The sequence below is a fragment of the Aptenodytes patagonicus genome, chromosome 20 (genome assembly GCF_965638725.1).
Source record: "Aptenodytes patagonicus chromosome 20, bAptPat1.pri.cur, whole genome shotgun sequence".
NCBI classification, from domain to species: domain Eukaryota; kingdom Metazoa; phylum Chordata; class Aves; order Sphenisciformes; family Spheniscidae; genus Aptenodytes; species Aptenodytes patagonicus.
Window position 1 is genome coordinate 1,912,804 of NC_134968.1, and position 27,989 is coordinate 1,940,792.

The following is a 27,989-nucleotide window of genomic DNA, read 5'->3' on the forward strand; positions in this document are numbered from 1 at the left end:
CCCCCCCGCCGTCTCGCTCCCCCGCGGGGTTTGGGGGGGGGGGGTTTCGCCCCGGCCCCCCACTCCACCGCCCCGCGGAGCTGCGGGCAGGGGCGGGTGTCCCTCTGCTCGCCAAATGCGGGCTCCGGCACTTCCCTGGAAATTAATCTTTTAAGCATCAAAGGTTTGGACTCCCCCCACCCCCCCTTTCTTTTTTTAAACATTTCACTACTGGGAAAAATTAACTTTTTTGACAGCTGAAATGATTTAGCTCCGCAGATGGCCACACGCCGGAGGGGGAGCGCTCCACGGCGAGCCGGCCTCACGGGCAGGATCCCACCCGGCCTGGGGGGTCACGGCCCCTGGTCACCCCCTGTCCTGCGTGGGGGATGCCCACGGTCAGCTCCCACCGGCCCAGCTTCCCGGTGCAACGGGAGCAAGGGTCTGATCCAGGCGCCGAGTGCATCGCCCTGTAGAGGTGCTAAGCCCAATGTCCAACCCAAGGCCATTTTATCTTCCTTTCTCAAGTGCCCCCCCAGCCCCGAGGGCTCTTCCCCAGCGCTGCCGTCACCAGGGCAGGGGTAGGAAAACTCCCCTCCGGGCAGCAACTCCCAAACCTCGAGCCCCGGGTTCGGTGCCTCAGCTTACAGCGTTACTTGGAGACATCCAAACATCCACCTCTGCACATTTTTAACTGAGGAGGTTGTAAATTCTCCGTTTAATGTCGCTCCGCAGCCCAGCTGCAGGCCATGGCTTGGGCTTTCCGGATTACCGGTGGTCTGCAAGTCGTTTGGGAGCTGCTGCGCTCGAGTAACCCCGTTCCTCTGTGGCGCACGGAGCACTGCTGAGCGTCGCGCCTGTCCAGAAACACCGAGAAAACGAGCAGACGCGGAAGCGGATCTTTTTAACCTACTTTTTATTTTTTTGAAAACTTTCTTTTAGTAAAAAGTACAAGGACCATGACAATTTCTCAGTCATACAAATACATTAATGATACAAAGATGTTATTTGCATTATACACAACAGAGAGAAAAATGAGGCTCGCTGACTTCTGCTGAAGGCAGAAGAAGGGTAAACAGGAGCAGGTTTCTGTCTAGGAGATCCTGCTGCCCTTAGAACCTGAATTGGTTTTTGTCCGTAGGAAGAAATTAAAATGGAAAGCGTCCTCCCCTTGAGCCTCCCGCAGCGAGCGCGGAAGATGCTGACACATGGCAGTTGTACAAATATGTAAGAAAGTACGTACATTCCTGGCTACAAATCTGCCCATGAAGTTTTCAAATAAAAACCTTTTCTTAGGAAAAAACCAAAACCACCATACAAATATTTGCTTATATGTTTATGTTCTTGTATTTGCAACTCGCCGCTTCTTTCCCCGCTCTCTTTTCATGCTCATCCCTTTTCCACGGGCCTCTTTGGCCCACTCGAGACCGGCTCCGCCGTGGGGAGCCCTCCTAACTCTGAGGATGTGCTTAAATCCCTCTGAAATCCAGGCTGTGTGCTGTGTGCGTCCATCCTGAACAGGGATGGACCTCCGCATCTTCTCTGCTTTCCTAAGCAGTAGGACCAAACAGCTACCAAGGGGCGGGAACGTCCCAGGCCGTGGTTACGCAGGGACCTGTCTGCGGCCGATCATTTAGTTTGATCCCCCCCCGTAACCTGCATCACAGACCCTGCTGCTCACTGCGGCTTTTAGGTCTGCAAATACTACCTGATTAAACCGTCTTGCAGAGGTTACATCCGCGGATGGCCGTCAGCGGAGGCTCCCTACAGCCCAGGCAGGTGCTAAAACTTTGCATTTGCCGCTTAAATTAAAAATACAAACCAGGCCCTGGAGGGGTTTTCTGCACTTTACCCTTCAGCTGCGATGTCACACGCAATTTGGAGCACAGTCACAGATCGGCGCTGCTGGGCAGGATACCGATGACTTTTCAAAGTTAAAACGATAATCGTTAACTAAACAGAGTCTTTCCATTTTCCTACTTTTTAAACATCAGTAGCACAAACCAATTTCTTAAAGTTCTGATAATTTTTGAAATATCAATTAAAAAACCCCGCATAAATCGTCCCCCGCTCCATCAGGCCAGACGTTACTCCAGTTTGAGCAGTGGGTCTGCGGCAGGGAGCTGCAAGGGGGGAGCCCGTCCAGGCAGAGCGGCTCCACCTCATACACCAGGGAGGGAAGGGATAAATGGGGGGGGGTGATTCAGCCGAGCCCGAACCAAACCCTCTCGCTCAGCACAACCTCGCCAAAGGTCCCGCCAGCAAAAAATCCTTTCCTTGGATGCTCCCACCCACCTACCCTCCGTCCGTCCCCCGCAGCTCCCACCGCAGCGATGCCCCAGGTCTGGTGTCCTGAGGCAGGCAGCAGTGGGTTGGGAGGGGATTTTCTGTGCTGAGGGTCCTCACACAAAACCCACGGAGCTAAAGGAAAAGGCTCCAGCTGCCCTCGCTGCCCCACACAGCAGCAATTGCCCTGACGGGCACGGAGAGTCACAGCCGGAGCTGGGCTGTGCCCTTTACGCGCTGCTATAAAGACCAGAAGGATCGGCAGCTGCACAAACTTACAAGCTCTTGGGCTACCTCTGCATCCCATGGTCCCAAGAAGCTTCCCTGCGGGATTGAAGCCGCATGGGACACCCAGGAGCCCACGCTTCCCGCTGGTGGGTACCGCAGAGCCGGGGTCCCTTTTCTGGGCAGAGGGGAGGGAAAAGCAAAGCGCAGGAGACCTGCCTCCTAAGCAAATTCCTCCTCTCTGTGCCTCTGCTTCCCCGTCTGGAAAATGGGAGAATAGAGGACACCTCTGAATTGCAGTTTCAGACCTGCTGCTGCAAAATTACTATTAAAATTATTGCTACTTCACCCTTTCCTGCAAAGGTGACATCCACAGCCTTTATGACAACTCCATTTCTTAGACTAAATGCACAAAGAAGAGGCACCAGGGACCCATTCAACTCCCTGCCTCAAGGCTTTTTTGATCACAGGCACTTGATTATTTTTACTTATGTGGGTTTAAGAAACCGCACAGCACAGCATATACCAAGGGCAATGGTAAATAACGGAGCAGCATGAGCTGCCAGCTCTGACAGACTGGCTGGGCTGGAAGAAAGCCCTTGAAAAACCACTTTGGGCGCAGGGCTGCCTGCTCGGCCCCGTCCGGGCTGGAACCTGACAGATGATGCAGGTGTCCTTAATGGCAAACACAAAGCAGAGCAAAGCCCTTATCACCATCTGGATGGGGAGACGCGTGCACCGGAGAGGGGTGTGCAAACAAACCAGGCTTTAACTTGAAAGGTTTTTGGAGCGACTGGCACTGCTGCTGTGTACAGCTGGCCCCTGGTGCAAGCCGTGGCTACGCTGTCCTTCAGAGAGGTCTCGGGGACAGGCAGGACACTTTAGACCAAGGGATGGACTTGCACTGAACAGAGACGCCCCCGGGCAGATGGCCCTTTCTCCAGCTCTCCTCCGCAGCAGGAAAGTTTCTGTGTCCTAGAGCCAATCCGCCGGTCACGCCAAACAACTGCAGCCTGTTCAGAGCTCCCGAGGGACCCGCTCCACCACCGCAGCGGGCTGGATCCCCGCTTGCTTCAGACATGGTCACCTCTCGCCCTGCCAACTAGCCTGAACATTTCACCCCGAAGAGTATGACACCATCTGCTTGGTATGTCTCCTCTGGAGTCTTCTACTGAGCACATGAGAAGACCTCATCTACATCTATGTTGTCTTTGGTACAGAGCCAAGGGGCTCAAGCCATCTGCATCCATGCAGTCTGCAGGGACAGTGCTGGAGTCTGAACCAGCCCTGTCCCGCTGGGGCAGCCAGCTCGCGGCTAGAGCACGTGTGCCAGCGTGAAAGCAGAGAGAAAATGAGGGGTTTGCAGAGTGCAGCGGGTGCCAGGGCTGAGGGAGCCCCCGTTCAGACAAGAGCTATGTCCAGGTGACACTGGTGACCGGTTGGGAGACCTGGAGCGGAGCACGTAGGATCTAAGGCTCGTGGAAGAGAGGGGCTCTGCGTAGCACTGCTTGGACAGCTGCGTTTCACGCACCTGCTATAGACACGTTTCTCCCATTATCCTGGTCCAAGAAGATGCCATGACCTGCTCGTTGGGCACAAAACCACTGAACATTGCTCAGCACCTTCCTCTCCTGCCTCTCCAGTCCCCATCCGTGCAAAACAGGAACAGAAATGCTACCAAGAGCCAAGCAGTGGAAAGAGGAGAACCATGCCAGGAACAAGCCAACGTAACTCTGCGGAAACATTCAGCTTCTTTTTCATATTTCAGGGCTCCAAGAAACACAGCAGAACTGGATCTATGACCCTGGTGCTCCACAGGCATCCCCTGCTTCTCCCTCCCAGCCTGCACCCCAGCACTAACCACTAACAGGCACAGAAGAGGCTTTGCAGCTACCAGCTACTGCAGAGAGCAACCGAGTCCTCAGAACCAGACACCAAACCTCCTTTTCCCTTCAAAAAAAACCAGCTGAAAGTTTCCTACAACGACCCAGAGCATTTGATGGCCCAACTCTGCAAGACCAGCCTTTGCATGCCAAACTCTGCTTCCTCTGGATGACGCTTTGAATGACCAAAACCACTCTTTAAAGATAAAACCATCAACTCCCCTGTCTCCAGGGGAGTCTGCGCTCCCTTCCTGACAGCTCTTGGGCTGTCTGAAGAAACCTGGGCAAATTCTTTGGCCTGCAATTTCCCCCGCCCAGGTGGCAACGCTGACTGCTGGTCAATAAGGGAGAGAAAAGCACTGCAGAAGAATCAGCTGCTGGGGAGAACTTGTCCCGGGCCTTTTAAAGGAGCCCTGTGGACCCAGGAGGCAAGCAGGGTCCACCTTGCTGATGGGACGTGGGCGCATGCGGCTGGGGAAAAACAAAAGGACAATAAAACCAGCTTCTGATTTAAAAGCAGAAGGAGAAGGCAGAACCACGGAGCCTGTGGGCTACGAGACAGAACAGCATGCAGTTTTGAAGCATGACCCATTCAAGTGCCAAGCCAGATCTAAGAGCCGAGCACTGGAGAGCGGGAGCTGGTTTTCTCAAGAGCAGGACATCTCTCCAAACCGTATTTTGAAGAGACCTCATCACCCAGCTATGCAGGGCTGTTTGGGGGAAAACCAGAAGAAAGCAGAAACAGCACGAGCCCTTCCCTTTGGTGCTTAGGAGAAACAAACTCTTGGGAGAGGGGAAGACCGAGGAGCCAGCTGGGAAGCCTACAAGGTCAGCGAGTTTGGTTTCGGGCATCTCTACTGATTAGCACGGGCTACCGCTGGTCTTTTGGGGGGGACTTTTTTGCTAAGGAACGACCACCAACTGCTCCTCCCTCGCCCCGGACTCCCTTCGCTCCCGAGGTGCAAAGCCAGGAAGGAGCCAGGCTGAGAACCCTCCCCGGGCCTCGCTCCTGCCTCCTCGAGAGCTTGGCTTGCTCGGGACGGTGCCAAGTGTGCATCTGTGCGCGCCGCCGACAACGGGACCTCAGCACATACACAGGAAGTTAATCACACAGACCCTATTCCCATTGCAATTTCGAAACCCTAGCTGTATTAAAAAAGTCTTTGATATTAATATTAATATTATTTATTATAATAAAGAACAGTCAAGCAGCGTGAAAAAAATATATCTTAGCTACATTACCTTAAATTGCCAAAAATATACACATTTTTCTCTTTTATTTAATAAAAAAAAAATCAAAACAAAAAAAGACACATGCAACATACTAAATGAGACATCAGCATCAAAACGGGTAAAGAAACGTACCCCAGTGCAACTGAAACACAGATAATCTTTAGCTTTTATTTTTTCTTTCCCCTGCTCTCCCTCTTTTTCACAGAGATACAAATGTTTAATGTCGACCTTCCAGCAGTGCCCCCTTCTTCTCCCCTCAATCTGCCAAAGGGACCTTTGGCTCTGGGACAGGCTGAGGCGATTAGCCAAGGAGCACACTTCAAAGGGACCGGGCGCCTTTGGAAGATGTCAGAGAAACGTGTAAGTGCTATATGTCTCTTCCCCCACTCGTCCTCTCCAGCCTTGTCCCTCCCTGCTCCAGAGAGCCCCGGGGAGCAGAGAGCCTTCATACTCAAACTACCGCCACCAGCAAAAATCACCGGCATGGCCAGCAGAGAGGGGGGGAACCAGGGATGCCGCGTAGCTCAGCCCTCCCTGCTTTTAACAGCGATCCTGCCTACAAAACCAATTCCTTGAATTGGGTCCTTTTATTTCCAACCTCTTCTGATGCGTGGGCTCCCAAATATCTTCCCAGTAGCGGTGCGGAGCCCCGTACAGCACATTTCAGCCTCCTGACCGCAAGCTCACCATTAAATACCTCTCACCGACCTCCTGCAAGTTCTCGGTTGTTGCCCAGGGATTTGGGCACCGAACGACTGACCAGAACAAGGTTTTTGTTTGTCCTGGGAGACCATGAGTGTCGTACCACGGCTCGCTACACAAGGGATAGATGCTAACCAGCCTTCCCTCCTTCCCATCCCCTCTCTTCCTGGTCCTGGCTTGTTTCTAATTCAAAGGTGTGAAACGTGGTTAAATTTTGGAAGAATTTGACCAGGTCTGGGCACGATGTCAGGCCCTCGTGGTTACAGATTGGTCTGAAGGCCGTGCTGATGACCGTGCTGATGGTCAGCATGACAGCAAAACAGGTGGCAATGCAAATTTGGGACCTTAGAGTAAAAAAAAAGTAAAAAACAACATAAAAAAAAAATCAAACCCCAGACAAATGCAGCTGGGCAAGCAGCTGGCAGAGACCACATTTGCACATTTAACAGCCAGTTTTACCCCTAGCACTTCTGTCCATCGTCTTGCTGACCCAAACCAGCACTAAGGAATGTCTGTGCCCAAATCCCCAAGGTCCTGTTGCTTGCCAAAGGTTGGCAGGCGCAGCCTTCACACGTACGCAGCCGTCACACGCACAAACAGGGCACTTCAGGGCTGAACTGAGCATGGCAGCCCTGAAATAGCCATTTTGCGTGTTGCTTCCAAGCCCAAGACTCCTCACGCATGGAGAGGGCAGCAAGGCAGGACCCCCGCTGCAGAAACGGATCCCGCACCGAGCAGAGGGTCTCTGTGCCGGGGTGGTTTGGGTGGCACCTCTGCTAGCAGAGGGGAGGGGAACACCACAGCTCGGCGGGGGGGGGTGGGGGGTGGGGGGTGGGGGGAGGCGGAGAAAAAGAAATTTTAAAAAGTGCAAGCACACAATTGTGCCAGAGCGATTTCAGGGACAGGGAGCCAAAATTAGAGTCAAACCATTTGCAACTGCAAGATCTCGTTCACATTTTGTAAGTACCAGGCGGATGGAAGGTGGCACAGCTCAGCCCGTGACTTACTCGGGAGGTGGCGGGGGACAGGGAATGTGTCGGCAAGAGCCACGGTTCAGTGCTTCTCTCTAGGTCTGTGCTGCAGAGACTGCAAGGAAGGGAGACTTCCCCCCCCCCCCCCCGCATTTTCACTTTTAGCTGCCATCTCCATCTTTCCAATAGCTTCTTAACCTTGTTAAAACATTAGCTTTTCTTAATTAAAAAAATTATATATATATAATATATATATATCTCTGAGCAGACAGCAGTGTTCTGCCCAGTTCACAGAACTGGAGGCTGAGATCAGAAAGGTATTTTCTCTCCTTTTAGCCTTATTCAACCGTTGTGGTGACAATCTTCCAAACAAACAAACAAACAAACAAAAAAAGAAATAAAATAAAATAAAAAGGAAGAAAGATATTTAGCAGATGAGTTTTGCCTATAACAAGCCTTTCTAGTACTATCAGCACAGACCCACTGCTGACGAATTTGAATAGTGCAAACTAGTTAGGGGCAGTGGGAATGTGCTGAAAAATATCCATTAAGGTCTGACAACTTTTTTTTTTAAGACCCTCAGAGTTTCTATTAGCTGGAGTCTTCCCGCCTGCCCCCAGGAGACCTGGATTTAACCAGGGGATGAGGAAAAGAAGGGGCATTTGTACGTTTGACGTAGATGTTCCCCTTCCCCCAGAGCTGCCCCACCTGTCCTTCAATCAATCCATCGCATCCAAGCTCAGAGGAAGCCGATTTCTTTGCTGAGGTTCCAGGCTGCAAGACGGAGTTAAGGTCGAAAGGTGGAGAACAATGAAGGGTCCGATGTCCTAGCTCAGGAGACTGGTAATTGTCCCATTGCTTGGAGATCCCTTTTCTGAAGTGCCCAAGACCAGTGGAAGAACGTGTTTTTGCCAGACTGGAGTGATTTGTGGCGGGTAAGAAAGGACAGGTACCGGATTTGGGACTCTCTCTTCCCCACACACATTTCTATCTCCCAGCTTAGGCCTGGGAAACAACTGCCAGGTTCAAATGCACCTTCTGAAGTTGGCTACGACAGGGGTAATACTGGCTACAGCCCCTTTTTGCAAGCTGAAATTTTAGCCTTTGGAAATCTTGGAAGGAAAGAGTGAGAGACGGCACAAGGAGCAGGAGTGTGCTTTTCACGTGAAAAGTACAGCACCGAACCGACAGCAGCTGGTAGAGCAGATGTGGCAACGTCCTTTGAAGAAGTAGGTGCCTTTCACCTCCTCCCCAAGCACCAGTCCTTACCCATCGCTCCACCGCTCGTGTCTTTTCAGGCTGGGTTTGGATCCAGCTGAGGTGCTGGGGCTTCGTATGACGGCTATAGAGAGAAGAGCATCCCAAGAGCCCAGCAGATGAAAAGCAGGTGAGAAATCTCAGCTACAGAACTTCTTCTTAACCTCCCCATCTGGGCGAAGCAGACCACATAGGCACTGCCACCAGGTCCCACTTCCCCAGCTGTGTCACATCCAGCGCTGCCTCCGCGGGCACTGCCAGATTCCTCTGCACTGTGCAGAAAGGAGTCCTCAGCAGAGGGGCCTCCCTCCACCAAGGTCTTGGCCAAGGATGCTCGATGGTTTCTAGTGCCTTGGCCTGGGGGCTACACACACACGTGAACATACGCTTGCACTCACGGCAGGGAGGAGACTGGCAGGCATCTGGCGTTAACTTTCTCCTCCACTCTGCGTGGAAACACACCTTCACTTTGAGCATGTGTGGCATGGACCAGGGCGGCAGGCAGCCCCCCACCTTCGCTCCTCCCGATACCAGGGCTTGGTCAGAGACGTACTTCTTCCAAAGCACCTCTTGGCATTGCCCAGCGGCAGGAAATGCTTCTCGGAAGCCTTGTGCTCATTGCTCTAACAGTATCAAAGTTGACTGTGGAAAGCCACATTCCCCTGGCTGAGAGGAGTTGGCTGCTGGTTTGTTCAGGGTGAGGGGGGAGCTTAGCCCTTGTCCTGGGTAAGAGGAGCTCCCTTTTCATTCATGCTCTTTAAAAAACAAACAGAAAAAGAGACGCAGAGGAGACAGGTATCAGTACTGGGCGGGCAGCAACACGAGGGGGCAGAAGCAGAGCGCCCTGCTGTGCTGCGGACCTGGCCCTGCTCACCGCGACCTCTCAGGCTCCTCCGAGATCAACGGAGACACGGGAGCCCCAGGTTTCCCCTCTGCCCAGTTCAGGCTGAACTGGCCCCTCAACCCTGGCCTTTGGCTCCTAAATGTCTCCAACCAGGGCTGGACCTTCTGGGTACAGGTATAGGCCAGGGGGAGGATGGAGGAGATGAAAGTATCACACCATCAGTCCCTAGACACTGGTGTTCCAGTACAAGGCTGCTTTACAGAGAGGCTGTAAACCTCTTCGCAACCTCTCCTCTTGGGTGCAAGATTCCTTCTAAACCCTGGTTTCAACATGCAGCCACCTTTGTATTTCATCACGAGGCTCCAATAGGGCCAGCACTGCCAGGGGCACATTGTCCCATCCAAGTCTTAGGGTTAACGGAGACAAATCTACGGCCTGTCTCTGCCTTGCTTCTGCAGCAGGTCTGGTGTGTGTCTGCACACACACATGGAAGGGCACCTTGGGAGCCTCTGGGCCTACCCACGACCTTGTCTGGGCCCTACAGAAGTCCTTGGAGGTAGGATCAGGACGTGACACTGGCTAGTCAGGGATGCAGCAAAGCCAGTGGAGCAGTCTGGCTCTGTTGCCTAAGCGATGCCCTTGCTCCCCCAAGTTAACTGTAGCGCAGACTGTCTCTCCCCGGGTCTGTACAGCACCTAGCACCACGAGCTCAGTGGGGTTAGGGTAGTGCTAGCAGCATACGCACCGTTCCTTTCGGGGTGTTGCCATCAGCCTGCAGGTTGAGAAACGGGTTAGTCTGTGCTGTAAGGACGGGTGGGATGCCTGTCCCCGAAGCCAGGAGGCTGTTCCCAGGAGTGCTGAGCGGTGGGGTGGCCTGGGTGGCCATGAGGGCATTGCTAGGGTTGAGCTGCTGCGGGGAGAGGGAGGCCAGGAGAGAGCTGCTGCTGGGGGGCGGCTGAGGGGCCGAGGTCATCAGGGCGCTGGTGCTGGAGTGCAGGGGGGCGGAGGTGGCTGCCAGGAGGCTGGTCATGGACAGCTGGGACGAGCTTGTCATCTGCAGCCGCTGCAGCTCCCTCTTCTGCTGAATTTGCTGCATCATCTGGAACACCAGGGCCTGCTGCTCCTGCAGGGAAGGGTGAGGAAGAAAAGTCAAAGGAGGGACAAAGGGGTCATGAGGAGGTGACACCTAATACAACGGAGCCAGGAGCCACATCGGCACACTCCATCCCAGGCAATGCTACTGGGGACAGGCAGAAAGTCCCCTTGATCATGTCTCTATAGGTAGAGAGAGGAACAGTCCGTCTTGTGTTCATTAATAGCCTGTGCTTATGACCTTTCCAACCCCATTGTTTCCTGAAGCGTACGATTAGCCAACTCTCCCTAAGACACCTGCAGGCACACAAATCAGCTCTTTCCAATCAATCGACCCACGGATTTTAAGTCTGTGGCATTCACTATCCTGAATTTCTAGATTGGCTGCTAATTTTCTTCCCCAGCCCATCCCGCTTCACAGCTCAGCCCTGACCCACAGGGTCGGTGTAGGTGAGCCGGACCCAGGGGGGATGAGGGCCACGGCTCACCTGCACCCAGAGGGACGGCCTCGAATCCAACCAAACTGCGGAAATCACTATAGCAACCATCGACCAATGCGGCAGGCTGAGAGCTGACATTGTTCCTGTACCCACAGAGATGCAGCTGATGACACGGTGACATCAGCTGCTGTAAAGAGAAGCCCTTTGAAATTTGCTTTTCCCAGGTTATAAATAGCCTGACCCAGAAATCTATCCAAAGCAACGGGCCAAGTTCATGGGAGATATAAATGAGCACAGCTTCATTGACAGAACTGGTAGCGCTCCTGTGCAACTCCACCGCAGGGGAGGGACACCACAGAGGTTTCTGCAGGGCAAGTGAATGCTGTTCTTACACACCCAGGGACTTGTTTACCATCTATCTGTGCAGCCATTCCCACAACAGCCTGGGACGGGGCTGCTGTTTTACCCAAGAGGATGCAGGCAGAGAGCCAAGATCCTCAGAACAGCTGCCTGATCCTTTTTCTGACCCCGAAGTCCTCAGCCACCTACACAGTCCCCCTGGCATCTCCAGTTCTCCATGTCAGTGTGCCCAGACACGGCTCACCTGCCTCAGGTCTAAGCAATTTCATGCTTGTTGCTTTCTAAACTCAAGTGGTGTCCTCAAGCGAGTTCCTCTTCTCCTGTGGGCCTTAGCACATCTGCAAGCCCAGAGACCAGTGTGCTCGTGGCAGCAGGAGCAGACACGATTTGCATTCAAAGATGGCTGGAGGAGGTAACAGCACTCCTGATTTTACGGTGGCTTAGCATTGTTACCATGTTCTCACACCCTCAGGACATGGGAAACCCAGATTAAATTTTTTCCTTTGTACAAAAAAGTTCAAATCCCCATCTCCCTCCCTCCAGGAGGTGCCACACCTTCCTGCCTAAAGCTTTTCTCCTCACTCCACCCACAGCAGCCCGGAGCCAAGTAAAAGGCACATGACTCTTGCAGCCTGTGGGCAGGGGGTTCACGTGAAGGAGGGAGCCCTAAGTTTTGCTCTCTGCTCCGAGGCTTTCCCATTAAACAGCTCATCAGATAAAAGGTGCCAGCAGGCACACTTACTGGATTAAGCGGCTGGGAAGTCAGGAGCTGCTGAAGCTGCTGGAGCTGTTGTTCGTGTTGGTGCAAGATGTGCCGCTGCTGCTCTGTCAGGGGACTCAGGCTGGGCATGCTGCAAGGGGAGCAGGGCAGGGAATGTCAGTGCAGCCCGTCTTGGTCCTGCACACATAGGGCCTCCCTCCCTCCCGGTGCTAAGCTTCTGCTGGAGAGGGCAGGGCTGTCCCCGCGAGCTCCCCATCCTCACCTGCTCAGGCTGGTGGAGAGCTGCAAGGTCGGAGGCCCGCTCGCCTGCGTCAGCGCGCTCGGAGGCTGGGCGGCCTGAGCTCCGTTCAGATTCCCCAGGATCCCGTTGATGGGCATCTGCTGGCCTCCTGCCAGGGTCCCCATCAGGCCGTCCACCATGGGCACCGTGGAGAGGCTGTGGCTGGCAGTGGTGCCTCCCCCCAGCCCGCTGCCTGCCACCCTGGCCAGGCCATTCACCTGCTGCACCCCGGGCAGGGGTAGCGAGGCAGGACTCTGCTGCAGCATGGGCAGGGGCGGAGGAGTGCTGTGGAAGGACAGGGAAGAGCTGCTCCTGCTGGGGCAACCTGAATGAGGGTCCTGGGGGAGAAACGGACATAAGAGCATCGGACTGGGGCAGCTTGTGAAAGGTCAGCTCAGCTCCAAGGGTGCTTTGGGCAGGGGCTGGAGGTGGGAAGGGGGGCTGTGAGTGAAAGTGCAGGTGTATGCTCAGAGGGGTCCCAGAACTCAGACATGCTTTGCTGGATCTCTAGAAGTGCGGCCAGAATAATCTAGAAGCATTCTCACCTCACGCTCCCAGCCTCAGCTACTCTACTCAGACCCTCAGCACTGAGATGAACTGAAGAACGGGCACTCCAGAGAAAGAAACCTGATTTCTGGGCCTGGACTACAAGGCTTTATGAGCTGGATATCAAGTCAGAGTACTGGGACTGCACTGCTCTGTTCCCTCCCCAAGTCCCTTCCCCAGCTGGCTGGCGGATGCGGTGGCCAGTGTACCTCAGAGGAAGTGGAGAGCGAGTTCTCGATCCCAAAGCTGTTCTTGCACGGGGGGCTCTTGCTGATGCTCAAGGAATCGTTGTTGCAGACTGTATGGAGGAAAGAAGTGACAATGCAGAGTCAGGGGTGGAGCATGACGTTGCCACAGCAGTAGCGAGAGACGGTGCATACTGCCAGTGGTTACAGAGAGATAAATGGGTCAGATCCTCCCCACTGTGACCCCCTCCTGCCCAGCCCAGGGCACCACTATGAAAGGGCATAGGGTGATGCATCCCACCAGTCCCCTCACCGTTAGGAGGCAGGATGTACTGGGTCTGGCTGCCTGGGCCATTGCTGCTGGTCACCACGGGGAAAGGGACGGAGAGCTGGACATTGAGGAGCTGCAAACGCTCCTTCTTGGCCGTCAGCGTCATGATCTGCTCCTGGAGCCGCTGGTTCTCCTTCTGCAGCGAGTGCAGCGCTTTGAGCATTTCTACAACTGCAGGGAACGGAAGGGGGGAAGGGGGACAGGGTCAGGGGAGAGAATGGGGGACGGAGGAAAGAGGAGAAGGGGATCCACAGGAGGTACCACAATTAGACCACACTGGGGGAGGAGACTGGCCCTAGATCACAGTCCCACTGCCAGCTACTCCCCCATGGCACAGACTAGTGCTTTGTCCCCCACCCGGCTCCTTTGCCTGTGGGCAAAATCCCAGCTGGCTCCCACACAAACATGCACAAGGACCTCTCCTCCCACAGCCCATACCCTGAGTGACTCACTGTTTACGCCGGCTTCGCCATTGCCCTGCTTCTCCAGGAGCTGCTCGATGTTTGGGGTAGCCTGGGGAACATTCTCCAGCTGCCCACTGCTGCTGCAGGACACTGTCTGGTCAAAGAGTGTCGGCAGGCTGCTGATGGGGGACCTGGGAAAGGGTTGGGGAGATATCAGAGATGCTTCCCTAGCCTGCACCTGCACTCCTCTGCTCCCTTTTCCCCACATCTCCTCTGCCTCACACTGGGAGTGGCTGCATCCCTCCCAGCCTCAGTCTCCTCTGCTCCACTTCAGGAGAGCCCTCCGTTCCTGTTAGCCCTGGCTCATATGGCAAAAGCAAACCTGCCTCCTTCCCTCCCATCCCATCCCACTCCCAGCCCCAAAGAAGAGGGAAGGAGCTGCCTCTACTTTCCCCAGTCCCTTTCCCTTCCCTTGCTGTGTCATCCCACGGCTTCCCGGGGTACCGCCGTGCCCACGCGGATGCGGAGGCACCCCCGTGCCTGGCGGCAGGGGAGGACTCCTGAAGGACACTCACATGGAAGAGAGACTCTCCTGGGGCGACGTCCCTCGGCAGCCAAAACTGCAGTCTTCCAGGTCAGGCTCTGGGTGGGGAGAGACACAGAGAGGCACAGTGTTCATAGGCGTCCAGCCCTCGCAGGTGCCCGGGTTTGTCACCCGAGGGCGGCGAGCGCCGGTCCCCGCTAGATGGGAGCACCGAGCAGCGCAGGGCACCGTCATTGCATAACGGCTCCGTCCGCATGCGCCTCCGCCCGCCGTGGGAGGGGCTGCGTGTCATTGCGTGTCACCCCGGGAGCGGGGGTGTGTGTGTGTGTGTGTCACCCTGGGAAGGTCACCGACGCGACCCCCTTCCTAATGGCAGGGGCCAAATTTGCCGGGCGGCGCCAGCGCCGGGGGCCGCAAGCGGCTTGCGGGGAGCTGGGCAGCGCAGGAGCCGGCCTCTGCCCCAGCCCGGCTCCCTCCCCAGCCGCGGAAGCCGGAGGGATGGGCAGAAAGCAGCTTTTCCTTTAGCTGTAAAGCTGCGGGGGGGGGGGGGGGGGGGAAGACCCTTGCTTTGCTGAGCCTGCGAGGATAAATCAATCCTGTGCAAAGCCCCACTCAGCTCTCCTAAGTGCCACCGCAGCCCTGTACCTCCAGGATCCTTTCCCGAAACCCAGCTTGGGTCCTCCAAAGTTTCCAGATGCTCAGCTCCTTTCTAAAGAGCTGAAATAAGTGCTTCGGTGTCCAGAAGCTACCCCTATACCCATCCCTCTGTCCCAGGGAGCTGGGACACCACAGTGCTGGGGATGGAGCCGCTGTGCATGTGCACATGTGCAGGATATTTCCCATCCAAAGAGTAATTGAGAAGTGAAGTATATTTATCTGCCATTTGCTTTCCATCCCCAGAGCCTGCCAGCCCGTAAACACACATTTCCCCTCGCTCCGGGACGTGTCAGATGTTGTGAGTACAGCCTGCACCAGCTGGCTGACTTGCCCCTCCTCTTCTTCACACAATAAGAGACATTTCTTACGTGCAAGAACCCGGGAAGTCTCCTGCAGGGAACACTGTGATTTACAGTGTAATGCCCTGAGCAGGGCATTAGTTATTGGCAGTATTTTCTACTGCTGAGAACAAGGAAACGCAGCTGTTTTTCAGCAGCTCTTACAGACAGGTATGAGTGGGATCCTCACTCCTTCATCCCCATGGGAATGTCTTCCTGGCCACCAGTTATAACTGGTCCAGCCTTCTGGGGAGAAGCCACTGCTTTCTGGAGGTGACCAGCAGTTGCCAGTCAACAGTAGTCTCCCAGTATAAGACATCATGTGGAGACAACTCTTGATTTTGGGGACACCACAAGGCATGAAATCTTCCTAAGTTCTCCAACCCAGGATCAGCTACCAGAAGGCTGGGAACAGTCAGACTACAGCAGAGCTTCTCAGTATTGTTTCCATCCAAGGACCACCTAAACCCTTTGAAAAATATCCACAGCCCGCCATGTGCAGCTTTGCCGCAACGGTTTTAACTTGCAACCAAATAAACATTCCACTAAGCTCTGACTGCCTGCTTGTTACTGTCACGTTGTTTGCTTGCAGCCCAGGGAGGTTGCACGCATATATATATATATACACACACACACACATATATATACATGATTCTGGTTTTCTGAAACAGTACCAGGCTCCATATTCAATTATCTCCTGGCCAACACCACCCTGTTGTCTACAGAACGGGGAGATGACCGAGTTATCACACAGAGACAGCACTTTCCAAGGCAGCAAGTATGAAAAAGAGCCTTGAAGACAACTAGAGAAGATAAATACATTTGGCCTGTCATCATAATGAGGCACGATCCAGGACAAGCCGTGGGAGGAAGAACTAGACAGTAACTAAGCGAGTGGGAAGATAAGAATCAGACTTTTTGTACTGCCAAAGGCACCCTGGTATCAACCTGCATCAGTGATAACAGTTTCTCAGTTCCCCCATCTGTAAGACAATGTAACACCATTTCCCTACATCACATTAAAATTGTGAAGAGCTCAAATATTACTGCAACGAAAGCTACATCTCCACGGGATCTGTCTACACAGACACTCTCAGGAAAGGTAATCTGAATTAAAGACAAGGCAGGATTACTTAAAACTTCACAACCACCCTGTTAATGATTTGGGATTAAAGCAGTCACCACACTGTTAAGTGAACACGACCCCACACAGAAGGCTTAATGCATGTTAATTAATCGCCCTGGGATAAAAAGTGAATTTGGCTTAACACCCTCTGGGTCGCTAGCTCCAGCAGGAGGAGATAGTGATGGACAAACCTTAAACGTGACAAAACCCAGGAGCTGTTCTGAAGGCTGCCTGGAACTGGAAGAAACACGTCCTGAAGCTTGTAAGATCCCAGTCAAACAAAAAGAGCAATCTTGGAAATGGAAACTAAGGATCAGGCTTTTTTGAGCACTTTGTATGTTGGATTTTGCCTACATGATTCATTCATTAGTAGCCGCAGGGCTGGAACAGAACGCAGACTGCCGAGCCTCCGTGTTGTGCCTGAACCACAGGGCTATTCCTGACAGTTGACTCGCTTCCTCCTCCTATCAGCACCTTGCCAAAATTACAGCAAAGGGGAAGCGGCAGCGGGTCACCTCTCTCTTGTCAACCGCAGTGAGGGAAAGAATAACTCTTTGAATCATCCCATTCTTTCCTTAATTCCAGGTGACTGAATCACTCCTGACTCACAGCTCCCATGCAATGGCCCTGACTCCCACTGGGGTCAGCTGCGCAGCTACCTTCCCGCTGCTCTCAAGCAGATGCAAGCTGCCGGCAGGGGCATACAGACAAAATGCTGCCAGTGACACACGGAGAGACAGACAGGCACCTTCCATGGGCTTGCAAAGGTCGTAAGTAAGCATACGTGTTCATTCATGCTTTACATGCAGGCATGCACACTTGTTAAGGCAAATAAGGGCACACTGGTGTCAGATTATCCAGAGAATTCAGAGCTACCTCTAATGAGGACTGTGCGCTTTAAAGTGCTTGTCACTCAGTGTGACAGTGGGCAGAGTTTTACCTCCCAGGAGTTCAGCATCCAGCATGCTGAGCTGCCAGCGTTTCTGGGCTAGGGGAGCATGAGACAGTTGCGCCGCTAACTGCAACATCTGAAAATCAGGAGGGTGCTTTTGTTTAACTACTGGTGCAAAACAAAAATCAGACCCACTCTGTTTTGGGAAAAAAGAAATCTTACGATGCTTCAAGTCTCCTGCTTATTAACCAGGCAATTTTCCAAGAAAAATGAATTTGCCTTGGTGGGAAAAAATGAGCAGTTGTAAGTAATTCAGTGTTGGCACGTTCAAGTTTGGAAGTTGAAAACAGTGGATTTTGTTGCATTCATGACAAAGCCAAAGGGGAAGGGCAGAAAGTAATTCAAAACAGAAATGGAAGATGAAAATTAAGAGTGTGAGATTATCTCTCATTAAAAAAAAACAAAACCCAGAAAAACAGAACTCCAACAAAAACTTTTAACTTATTTTGAGCAAGCAAAAGCTGACAGTAGTTTTCACTAGGTTTGCACAGCTTTAGTGTGTAAAAAGACAACAAATTTCTATAGGGAAGGACTTACATTCTTGCACTTTTCTAGCATATGTCCAGGGACACATACTATCCAGTGGACACGCCAGCAGATATGCTTTTACAGGACTGCAGGCCAGCACTTAAGGCAAACACAAGCACCCCCTGCCCTGGGGAAAAAGCCACTGTCCCTCTCTCCTAGCCCCTGGCTCTCACACGCATGGGATGGGAGCAAGCAGGGAGGGCAGCTGGAGAACTATGGATGCAGTTGTCTCGACTCTTCCAGGGAGACCCCTTTGGAAGTCCAAACTCACATACCTTCTGATTCACGTACCTGCCCGGCTGCTTTCCGACTGATTTAAGAGTGGGTTGATTGATAGCCCAGATGCGAGGGGGCTCCCAAAAATATGTGAGGAAGGGAGACTAAATGTTGAACCTGCCAGTGAGAACACCTACATGGCAAAACAAGGAGGGAGAGAGAGAGAAATGACTTCTCAAAAATGCAAGAGGAAAATAACTTCATTATTCCATCTCCTCCTGACTCTTGAACCCAGCTTGCTCATGAGAGAGAGTGTTAAAAATATCTCCTTGGAAGCCTCGCTAGACTGTCAAAATCTTCCCAGACCCATCTCAGAGCCAAGAGGTCTGAATGAGCCATGTTAACACTGAGGCTGTAAAACTAACTCTCTCCTCCCTGTAAAACACCTCTCACAGTGAGCTCCCGACAAAGGACAAGGCTCTGTCTCCTGGCACATGCACAGCCCACCCAGCTGGGACGTGTGAGCCCTCCCACCAAGTTATCTGTGCTGCAGAATGAAGGTAGGGCTGGCACTGGTGGCAGGATCCAGCTGAGCAGCAGGGGACGAGCAGCACGGGACACAGCACGCACCAACAGGCCTCTGCTACCTGAGCGCTGTCTGTGCTCCCTTACAGTCAATGCAAAGCAATGCGTCCTTTTAGGTTGCAATTCCTCCCACCCCAAAACAGGCTGCGTGGGCTGTAACACAAAACTGCCTACATCTTTCTACCGACTCTAAGGGAAGCTGCAGTTGGCAGATCCCCTCCAAACTGAAGGAAGAGTAGCTGCTCCCAAGTGGAAAAAGCAACTCCTCTGTGCCCACAAACTGGCCCTGCTCTGCCACTGACTGCTCTGTCCAACGCTCTCCTGAACTACAGTCCCCTCTCCTGGTCCTGATGTTCTTACCTGCGTGGTGGAGACCGAGGAGGAGGAAGCTGGGATGGTGCTAGCAAAGGGAGACCGGTTGAGCTGTGGGAGAGACGACGTACCCTGGTGTGCCAGCAGGCTGGAGGAGAGGGGTGTACTGCACACAGCTCGGAGCACTCCGCCCCCGTGGGAAATAGGGTCCTTGTTACTGGTGTAGATCCCTGCAAGGGGAGGAGACATGTTAGAGAGCCACGCTCCCTTTCGATGGCCTGGAAGCAGCTGGTTTTCTGCAGGGCTTGATCTCAGAAAGGGAAGGTGGCACCAATGCACAAGACCAAGTGTAACATGCACTTCAGCATCTCATGGCCTGGCATGCAGCAAGGGTGGTCACAGCCCACAATCCTTCTATCAAAAGGTATCACAAACTTTTCCAGCCTTGCCCCTGCCCCCCTCTTGTTTGTTCCTCGCGCCCCGATACAATCCGACAGAGAAATCACAGCATAAAGTGACTCACCAAAGGCACAAGTCAGTGGCAGAAGGGGGTAGTGGACTCAGAGAGTCCCACTCTCTGCTGCTCGTGCTAGTCAAGAGACCACACTCTTGCTGAGCTAACCTGTTCCCTTCCGTGATGCCCAGGGACCACAGTGGGGCACGGACAGATGAATGAGGAAGAAAGGGTAAGGAGAGAGCTGCTGCTGAGGGAGGGGACCCATCTGACTTCCCCTTGGCTCAGGCATGCGGCAGAGGCAGTGCCCAAAGCCGGGTTCTTCAGAGCCCTGCCAACATCTCTCCGCAAGAGAAGAATGGGAGAACAAGCAGGCAGGAGAGCAGGGCCTGGCAGCCTCCTCCTCTTTGAAACATCCCTTTGTTGTTCCAGGGGGGAAGCAAAAAAAATTGGCCTAAGGTTATGATTATGGAAGTTGCATCAATTCTTGCAGCTCCTCTCCTCTCTCAGGCAGTGCAGACAAATGGGCCAGGACTCCCAGGCGCGCACAACAAAATTATACCTCCCTGCCTTGCAATCTGACCTAAATCAGAGCATCCGAGAACAACCCACAATAGACCTATGACAAATTCTGCTGCCAGAACAGTGTCAAACCTCAGCCCTGAGCAGCAGGCCCCTCCTCTGCCTGCTGCCTTAACCCCTTCCTGCCACGTGTCCTGGCTGTCCTCATCCCTGCCAGGCCAGGGAAGGGGACTCAGGCTGGGAACAGCTGTAAGCCTCTCAGCAGAGTGAATGGTGTGCCAGTCTCCCAACCCTACATGGATGTGGTAAGACCAGGATGAGAGGTTTTGCTTTTAGAAGAGGGGTTAAACTCGAACCACTTATGAGAGTCCCTCATTTGGGGTCAGATTGTGGTTGTTCCGGTTCGGCCTGTGAATATCCCTCTCTATCGCTTTGGAAATTAAACTCTGGCTAGCTGAGGTTTTCCAGCACTTGAGCAAAAAGGGTTTGAAATGCCCCCCAGCTCAGATCGGCAGCCCAGCTCCAATGATAGAGAAGCTGACCCAGAGGAGATTCTAGGATGAAGGCCAAGATGGAAAGGGGAGACCCAGATGTGGATTTTTATAGCTCCTGGGACTGAATTAAAAGGACTGGACTCTGTGCAGACAGGTCCAGACACCAGCCAAATGTGATGAAAAAGACAGCAGGGCTGGGAGGAACTGTGCACACCTGGAGCCCTAAGGGAGAACATACCTGAACCCAGCAGCGGGGACTCCATGCTGAGGCTGGGCAGATTCCCCGTGTGGCTGAAGGACCGTGAAGAGTTGCCGATGCTGGAGCTAACAAGAGAGCCCCCGGAGAAGGGTGACGAGGAAGTAGACGTGGACCCAGCCAGCTGGGCGCCCAAAATCTCTTTGCTTTTGCCCCCTTTCGGCCTGCCAGGCCCATGTTTGTTCTTCTTGCTACCCTTGTGCTTCTTTTCCTTCAGCACCTCTCCCTCCTCCATACTGAGGGATGGCATGCGCTTGTGGCTGCTGCTGCTACCGCTGGCCCCGCTGCTCCCCACCGAAGGGCCGCTGACAGGGTTCGAGGCTTTGTAGTCCACAGGGGAAGCATCACGGCCTCTCTGCTGGCTCACCGCGGAGGTGGAGAAGCGCATGATAGACCCAAAGCCTGAGAAGATCACCTTCTGCTCAAAGATGTCCCCCTTCTGGCCTTCATACAGAGGGGAGCAGTGGGAAGAAGAGGAGGAAGAGACAGGCTTCCGGTACTTCTCCTCGTCCTGCTCAAGCTTGGGGAACGTCACAAAGTCCTGGGAGCACTGCAAGTTGCTGCAGGAGGTACCTGGGGGAAGCACAGGGGAAGCAGCTATAGGAAGGCTCGTGGTGGCAGTAACTCAGCCCGTAAGGCAATGAGAGCACAGTCACAATGCAGGTCCTCTGGCACAGGCTAGTTACTGAGCTGAAGGACACCTTTGTCACCTTCCAGCCCTGCTCCCCCGCCCCCGTTGCTTTGATGCTCTCTAGCAAGCACGAGAGGTGCACACCAGCAGCTTCATCCCATCCAAACGTGCACGTGTCTGCTCCCCCAGGCCCTGCATCACCACTGTGCCTCCAGCCCCGATTAGGGTCCCAGGAGATGAAACATGCTAGCCATTACGGCAACAGCTCAAAAAAGAACTGAGCAAGGTCAGAGCAGATGGGAGCCCTGCAAGGCTTTGACTCAAAGCTCAGGGGAGCCTGGATATCAGGTTTTGGCTCAGGTCTCTCCACTAGTACTCCTTAAAACACTGCTGCAGACAGTACCACCTACAGAGGAGTGGGCAGGTGCTGCCCATATTGCCTGTGCACAGTATCCCTTCCCTCCTCCCTCCACTCAGACATCTGGATCTGTTTTTCCTTGTAGTGCAACAGGCCTGCACAGGAGGGGAGCTGTAACGCTCATCTGACTCACTTCTTCCCTCTGTGCATGGAGTTAGTAGCAATAAGACTTTTCCCTTTCTCTTCAAGGGGTTAAAGAAATAGCCATCAGCAAAGTTTCACAGCACTAGCTGGCGAGCGGGTATCTTTACAGATACAGAGATATCAAAGAGGAGCAAAGCAAAACGTCACCCCCATTCTCCCCCTCCTCTCTTGCTTCTCCTTCACCCCTTACCTGCAGGCTGGAAGGTCCCACTGGAGGAAGCTGAGCTGAAGCCAACCGAGCTTTTCCCGCTTCCCGTCTTTTTCCCCTTGTGGCTGCTGCCATGGCTTGAGGACTTCTTGCCTTTCACCTCTGACCTGCCGACCTCCGAGGTCTCTTTGCTCCCCTCATGGTGGCTGGTGGAGCCCTGGCAGCAGCAAACACAGAGGTGACTCACTCAGGCCAGATGTGGCCACAGCAGGGGCTCTTTTTACCAATTTCCCCTTAAGAGAAGTAATTGCCCCCTCTGCCCACAAAGTGACGGTCAGGTCATGTTACTCAGGAGAGAAAAGCAACATTCCCCTCTACTGCTGCTTGGTGGCACCAGGCTTTATACTCCTAGGGATTACGCTCATCCCATCTAACTGCAGGAAATTAAACAGGGCACTGACAATCAGGGCACAGACATCAGAGATTCCCCCGCATCGTCAGCAAAGGGGAGTACCTCAGAGGGTTATTCAGCCCAAATAAAATCTGAATTTGGCTGTGATTCAAGCATATATTTCAGCTGCATCTCTCAGGTGTGCTATCCTCAGCAAGGCCATTCCACCCAGGGGAACTTGCTCATCCTTGTGCTGTGATGGGAGTTTCCCTGGGTTCTCTAAAGCATCCACTGAAGCACCTCCACTGCCAGCCCAGGGCTTTCCAAATCTACTGCAGTAAATATTTCACAGTGACATTGTTAGAGCAGCATCAGAGCATGCAGCAATAGATGCTATCCAAACCCCATATAAGCCTGCAGGAGACATGGAAGCAAGGGGGATGAACGGGCTGGCCAGATGCTAGGAAATTCAGGAGCTTGGGATGAGAGAGAGAAGTGTGGGAGCTTAGCAGGGGGAGAGTGGAATGAACTGAAAACCAGATCCCCCAGGGCACCCACGCTAGGATATGAAACCTTCATCTTCAAGTCACTTCAAAACCAAACTAGCAGTGTTCAAAGATCACTTCTTGCAAGACATTACTGCAACCAATCAATATTATAGATATAGTTCTAATGTGATGGCTACAGCCGAAAATGTAACACCTGTACATTAGTGCAAACACCTTTTATTTCTTACTGAGCAGATACAGGGAAGACACAGAGAAGCACAATACCTTTCTTACATTCCACTATCCCTGACTCCAGATGACCTCTTCTTGGGGAGAGCTAAAGAAAAAAGGGCTTGTAATGCAGACTCATGAATGCCCAGATAAAAATCTTTCCCCATTCCTCCCACATGGTTTAATCACTCTGCACAAGGCAACAGCTGGCAGCCTAACACACACCAGATGTGCTGGGAATATGAAAGACAGGAGGAAGGGAGTGGTGGAAATTAGGGGGGAGAGGAGGGGGAATCTGTATTTTCTCATCACAGACTCCTGGATGTAGGAGATTAAGCCTTCTTGATTTATGAGCTCAGAGGGAGCATGAAAATCTTTCCGACTTTCCACATCTGCCTGGGGAGGGAAAGGATAGCAGTGTCTGGGGGCTATGGGAAGTCCTGAGACTGCTCACGAAGTTGCAGGAACGAGATGGCTCACGTCTCAGCAGAAATGCAAAGCCCCGAATTTTCCCCCCATAAATTCACCTCTTTGGAGCTCCGCACAAGGTGCACGAGGCCACAGAAGGGCAGGGGGAAACCACATGAGAAGACATGTTCTAAATCCAGAGTGTCAGGAAGGGAGTGCAGGGCAAGTTAATGAATTAGTGCAGGGTGGAAGGGGGAAATCTGAGCTGGGAAATAAATCTTAATTGCAAAATTAAAGGCAAAAAACCCAAAGAGGGTAAGAGAGGCTGAGCTGGCTCAGCTGAAGACGGTGAATGGACACTCACCTGTAGGGCTGATCTGACCTCACAGACCTCCCTGAGAGACTCCCAGAGATTTCACGGGCAGGATTTTCCCACCTCCTGCCAAACGCTATCCTAGATATTGTTTGCCAAACAGGTCACAGCAGACAGATCTGTATGATACTACCATAAGCCCTCCTCACCACAAAGGGCCCTTCTCTAGCAGCCATTCCAGAGAGCCTGAATTTGGGGCAAGGACCCAAGTGTTGCAGCCAAGGAGCAAAGAGAGGGAAACTGAAACCACACTAAATCACTTCCCCTCTCTGTGCCTCTGTTTCTTTCCCACTTTGCTCCGTGGAGCCTGCAAGCTCTGTGTGGCAGCGGAGCCTTCCAGGAGACACACGTGGACTGCCAAGCACAACACGGCCTTGATCTGAAGGGGAGGGGTCTGCTACCATAATGCCAATATTAATAACAGTAACGAGGGCTGCAGTCCCATCGCCTCCCTAACGAAGGAGATTCTCCAGCTCAGGGCTGCTGCCTAGAGGGAGCAGGACTGGAGAAACCTGCGTGCCTGCTGCTTGCCTTGTGCGTAAACAGAGGTCTCAAACTCTGGATCATCGGCTTTTCTCCAGCATGGAAATCTGTGTGTGTGCAGAAACACCAATGTTTTGTGTGCTGCAAACAGGTGTGTGGGGGAGGGCATGCTGCAGAGGGAAAAAAAAGGGAAGCACTGAGGAAGTGAGAGCTCTCTTTCAAAATGAGGCAGCAGCTACATTTTGAAGGTCTATTTAAAGCAACCAAGTGAAAAATATCACCAGAATAAACCTGCTGCCCCAGCTGGAGGTGACAGTCCGATGGGGAAACTCCTGCCTCAACCCAGGAGCCGGGAGAAGTGAGACGAAGTCGCAAGGGCACCCAAGCACAGGCATGCACACACCTCCTCCCCCCCGGCACTCGCTGTCCCCCGAGGGGCTGTACCTGTTTCCTGGCCTCTCTGTGACACTGTGCAGCACCCAAGCTCTTCATTCATTAATTTATTTATGGGAAATCAGAAGAGCATCTCTTTGCCTCCTGATTGGCGGGACGAGCTCCTAGAGGGAACCACTGACGAAATACAGAAGGGGTGGGGGAGGCTGGCGCCGCGTCGGAAACACAGAGCAGCTTTGCCCTGGATTAAACTACTGGTGAGGGGAAGCAGGGAGGACACGAACGAGGAACAATGCGACAAGAGCAGGAGCTCCTCCAGCCCACGCACTGTGGGGCGATGTGCTGAAGCAGCCACCCAGGCAGGCTGTAAGCATCAGCTGCCTTTCCCTCTGGATCACTAGGTAGAGGTCAGACGAGTCTCCATCAGGGGCTCTGGGCCAAAGCGCTTGTACAAGCTACGGCACTCGCAACCTTTACCATGTCCTTCCCCTCAACCTCGAGATCAGCCAGCACTGTGCTGCTGTTCTTCATAGGCGGGGATAGGAGACATAGATGGGCTGAAGATCGTATTTTTAAGACCCTGATGTCACTGGCAAATTCCCACTCACGTCAGGACCAGGGATGCTAAAAGGCTCAGGGATTCTTACTGCAAATATCCATGCTGAGACATGCTTTGATTAGCAGGGGCAATCATCAGCCTTCCCCCACAAACCCTTACCCCATCCCAGCAACTGTGAATTTGCCTGAGCCAGGCACAGGGCAGAAGTTCCCAGGATCTGTCAGCTCCAGGCCAGTCCTGGGTAGATGCTGAGAGCTCAAGTAACAGTGGGAAACCTGGAAAGTCTCCCTGCCTCGGGTGGCATCTGCAATCACGTGCTCTTCGCCCTGCTGTGCTCCCTCTCCAGCACCTGACCGGGAGAGGGTGGGTGCAGGGAGGCCTTGGCATCCACGGCTTAGATTACAAAACCCAGAGCAAGCCAGATGTTGCAGCCCAAAACACATAGCATGTGTGAGTGTGTGTCAACAAGTGATCATGATGTCTGCAGCTGGCAGAAGAAGGCAGCTGGGGTGGCTTGCAATCCTGCAGATTTACTGCAAGTGCAACAGAGAGCGGCAGGACGGCTCCCCAGGGGCATGTGCAGGGGGAGGGGAGAGGCACGCTGCTTGCTGTTCGGCTGCTCACTAACCCCGATCCCGGCACCAGCTACACGGAGAGATCCTGAGTACAGAAACTGCCTCCTGAATTTGTCTGGCGGTGTGTGACTACAGAGAGGGAGCAGCCTTGGCTGCCAAGACTTACTGGTGAGACTCATTGCTCCTCCCCTGGCGAGAAACCCTCCTCTGTCCCAGGCCCGCTCCAGGAATGCCATCTTTCCAACACGCTGTTACTAGTTGGCAGCTTTTTGGCATTTTTGGATAGACCACATGAAATAGCCAGAAACGATTATAGCTAGAAACTACTACCCAGAGGGGATGTTTTTTGCCTCCTTCCCACTCCCCAAAAAGTCTGGAGGAGCTCCAAGTAGCCAGCATGACAATGAATGAGAGCCTATATCCAGCACAAATCCACTCTCTACAATCCCCCCCCAATCCATCCAAAAGCCCTAGCCCTGGAGCACCACTGGGGGATTTTCAGCAGGCCAGCTGCTCTGCGTGCTCTCTGGAAGGGACACTCCTGTGCCCCGTGAGCAAGGTCTCCTGCCCCTCTTTGAGAGCGATGAAAATTGCATCGCCCAAAGACACTTTTCAGAGGCAGGAGGAGAGCTCGGAAGAGGTGTTACAAAGAGTCATTTGCATGCTGTGAATTCACACCCTAGTTTCACTTTCCGGTGTAGATGAGAGCTGAGGCCAACATTGTGTTTTCAGTATATTCATCCGCCGAACCAGAGTGAGGCAGTCAGAGCTTGTCACTGCACAGACAGGACACGGGGGCCTGGTAGAGTCCAAGTGTCAGATATTAATGGTATTTAGATTCCTAGAAGACGCAGGGAAGCACTCAGTGAGATGTTCAAAAATCTGGCAGAAGTCAGAGGTCTAGCACAATTGATTTCAAGAGGAAGACTGAAACCACATCAAAGGATCTTCTTCATAACTAAATGGTTCAAGAGGGGAGCACAGGGTGGACGACATATTAGGTGAAAATTGGAACTGAAAAATAAATCTGGATTGCAAAATTAAAGAAAAATGTGAACCCAGAGGCCAGGCTACCCAAGGGAACAAGGAAGTGGGATATACCTCTGTTCCGCCAAAGCAACGAAACATAGTTCCACTGCTGTCAGCCTAACCTGAAGTAGCTTGAAAAGTCCTACTGATTTTCTATATAGCTCTGAAAATCCATTATTAAAGGGTTACTGAAAGTTTCAAAGGCCTTTGGTAGCAACATCAGATGCTGGGGCTGAGATGTCTGTTGCCCCAGGCCCCTTTTAGGCTGAGCAAACTGGAAGCAGATTGGAGCGTGGCTTCAGGTGCTAGTAACACCTCTCCATGGCCTGGTGGCTGGTGCCACACTACAGTCTGCCTGCAGTCCCGGTGCCCAAGGAGCAAGCGGTGCCAGGGCCCTCCTGCTCCTCATTGCTGGCTCCAAAACACTGGTGACGCTCAGTGCCTTCAGTCCAACCCCTGCTCCAGCACAGCCTGCGCACCAGGACGGGAGCCTGGGACTCACTGTATGTGGTGCCACTTTGGCTACGGTGTGAGCAGCATGGCGAGCTGGCAGCATGGGTCTGGCGCGGACATCAAGGGCTGCACCAGCCTCCCATGGCTCTGCATGGCTGCTCTGGGCCAGCATCCTTCTCCCAGGAGCCTGGACAGGACCATCTGCCCTCACTGCTGCAGGTCATTGAGATCTGCTCTCACCCAGCTGCTCCCCACGAAAGGCTGGGGGCTGTGTCACCTACAGGGATTATCCCTGGGGAGTTTATGCTCTGGTTCATTGGGTGACTTGGAGAAGACCATGGAGGCGATAAATTATTTGCCCAAGATCATGCAAGTGGCAAGGAGAGGAAGAGACCCCAGCCCTCTTCAGACTCTAACCATGGCAGAGCAGGGACTAGCAATGCTCTTCTGCATAGTCACACCATGAACGTCAGCTTTTGGTTTGCTGCATCTACCCTACCCACTCCCCAGAACACTCTACTGGGATGAGCTGTACTAATCTA

The 27,989-nt window shown here is 53.2% G+C and overlaps 1 protein-coding gene across 4 annotated transcripts in view; it reads right to left on the reverse strand.

Annotated features, from left to right (window-relative positions):
- Positions 1 to 8,203: 8,203 nt before the first annotated feature.
- Positions 8,204 to 27,989, reverse strand: part of MLLT6 (MLLT6, PHD finger containing) — a 45,083-nt gene continuing 25,297 nt past the window's right edge. For 3 of the 4 annotated variants that reach the window (XM_076356852.1, XM_076356851.1, XM_076356850.1), the window contains exons 9-20: positions 22,107 to 22,281; positions 20,706 to 21,296; positions 19,046 to 19,227; positions 18,176 to 18,293; positions 14,315 to 14,381; positions 13,788 to 13,930; positions 13,318 to 13,506; positions 13,029 to 13,117; positions 12,256 to 12,611; positions 12,015 to 12,123; positions 10,126 to 10,503; positions 8,204 to 9,291 (exon numbers count right to left, since the gene is read on the reverse strand). In XM_076356852.1, the coding sequence (XP_076212967.1) occupies positions 9,247 to 9,291; positions 10,126 to 10,503; positions 12,015 to 12,123; positions 12,256 to 12,611; positions 13,029 to 13,117; positions 13,318 to 13,506; positions 13,788 to 13,930; positions 14,315 to 14,381; positions 18,176 to 18,293; positions 19,046 to 19,227; positions 20,706 to 21,296; positions 22,107 to 22,281 (2,442 nt within the window). In that variant the 3' untranslated portion in view covers positions 8,204 to 9,246. Of the gene's footprint in view, positions 9,292 to 10,125; positions 10,504 to 12,014; positions 12,124 to 12,255; positions 12,612 to 13,028; positions 13,118 to 13,317; positions 13,507 to 13,787; positions 13,931 to 14,314; positions 14,382 to 18,175; positions 18,294 to 19,045; positions 19,228 to 20,705; positions 21,297 to 22,106; positions 22,282 to 27,989 lie in introns of those variants that run through there. The other variant, XM_076356853.1, reaches the window with a different exon arrangement.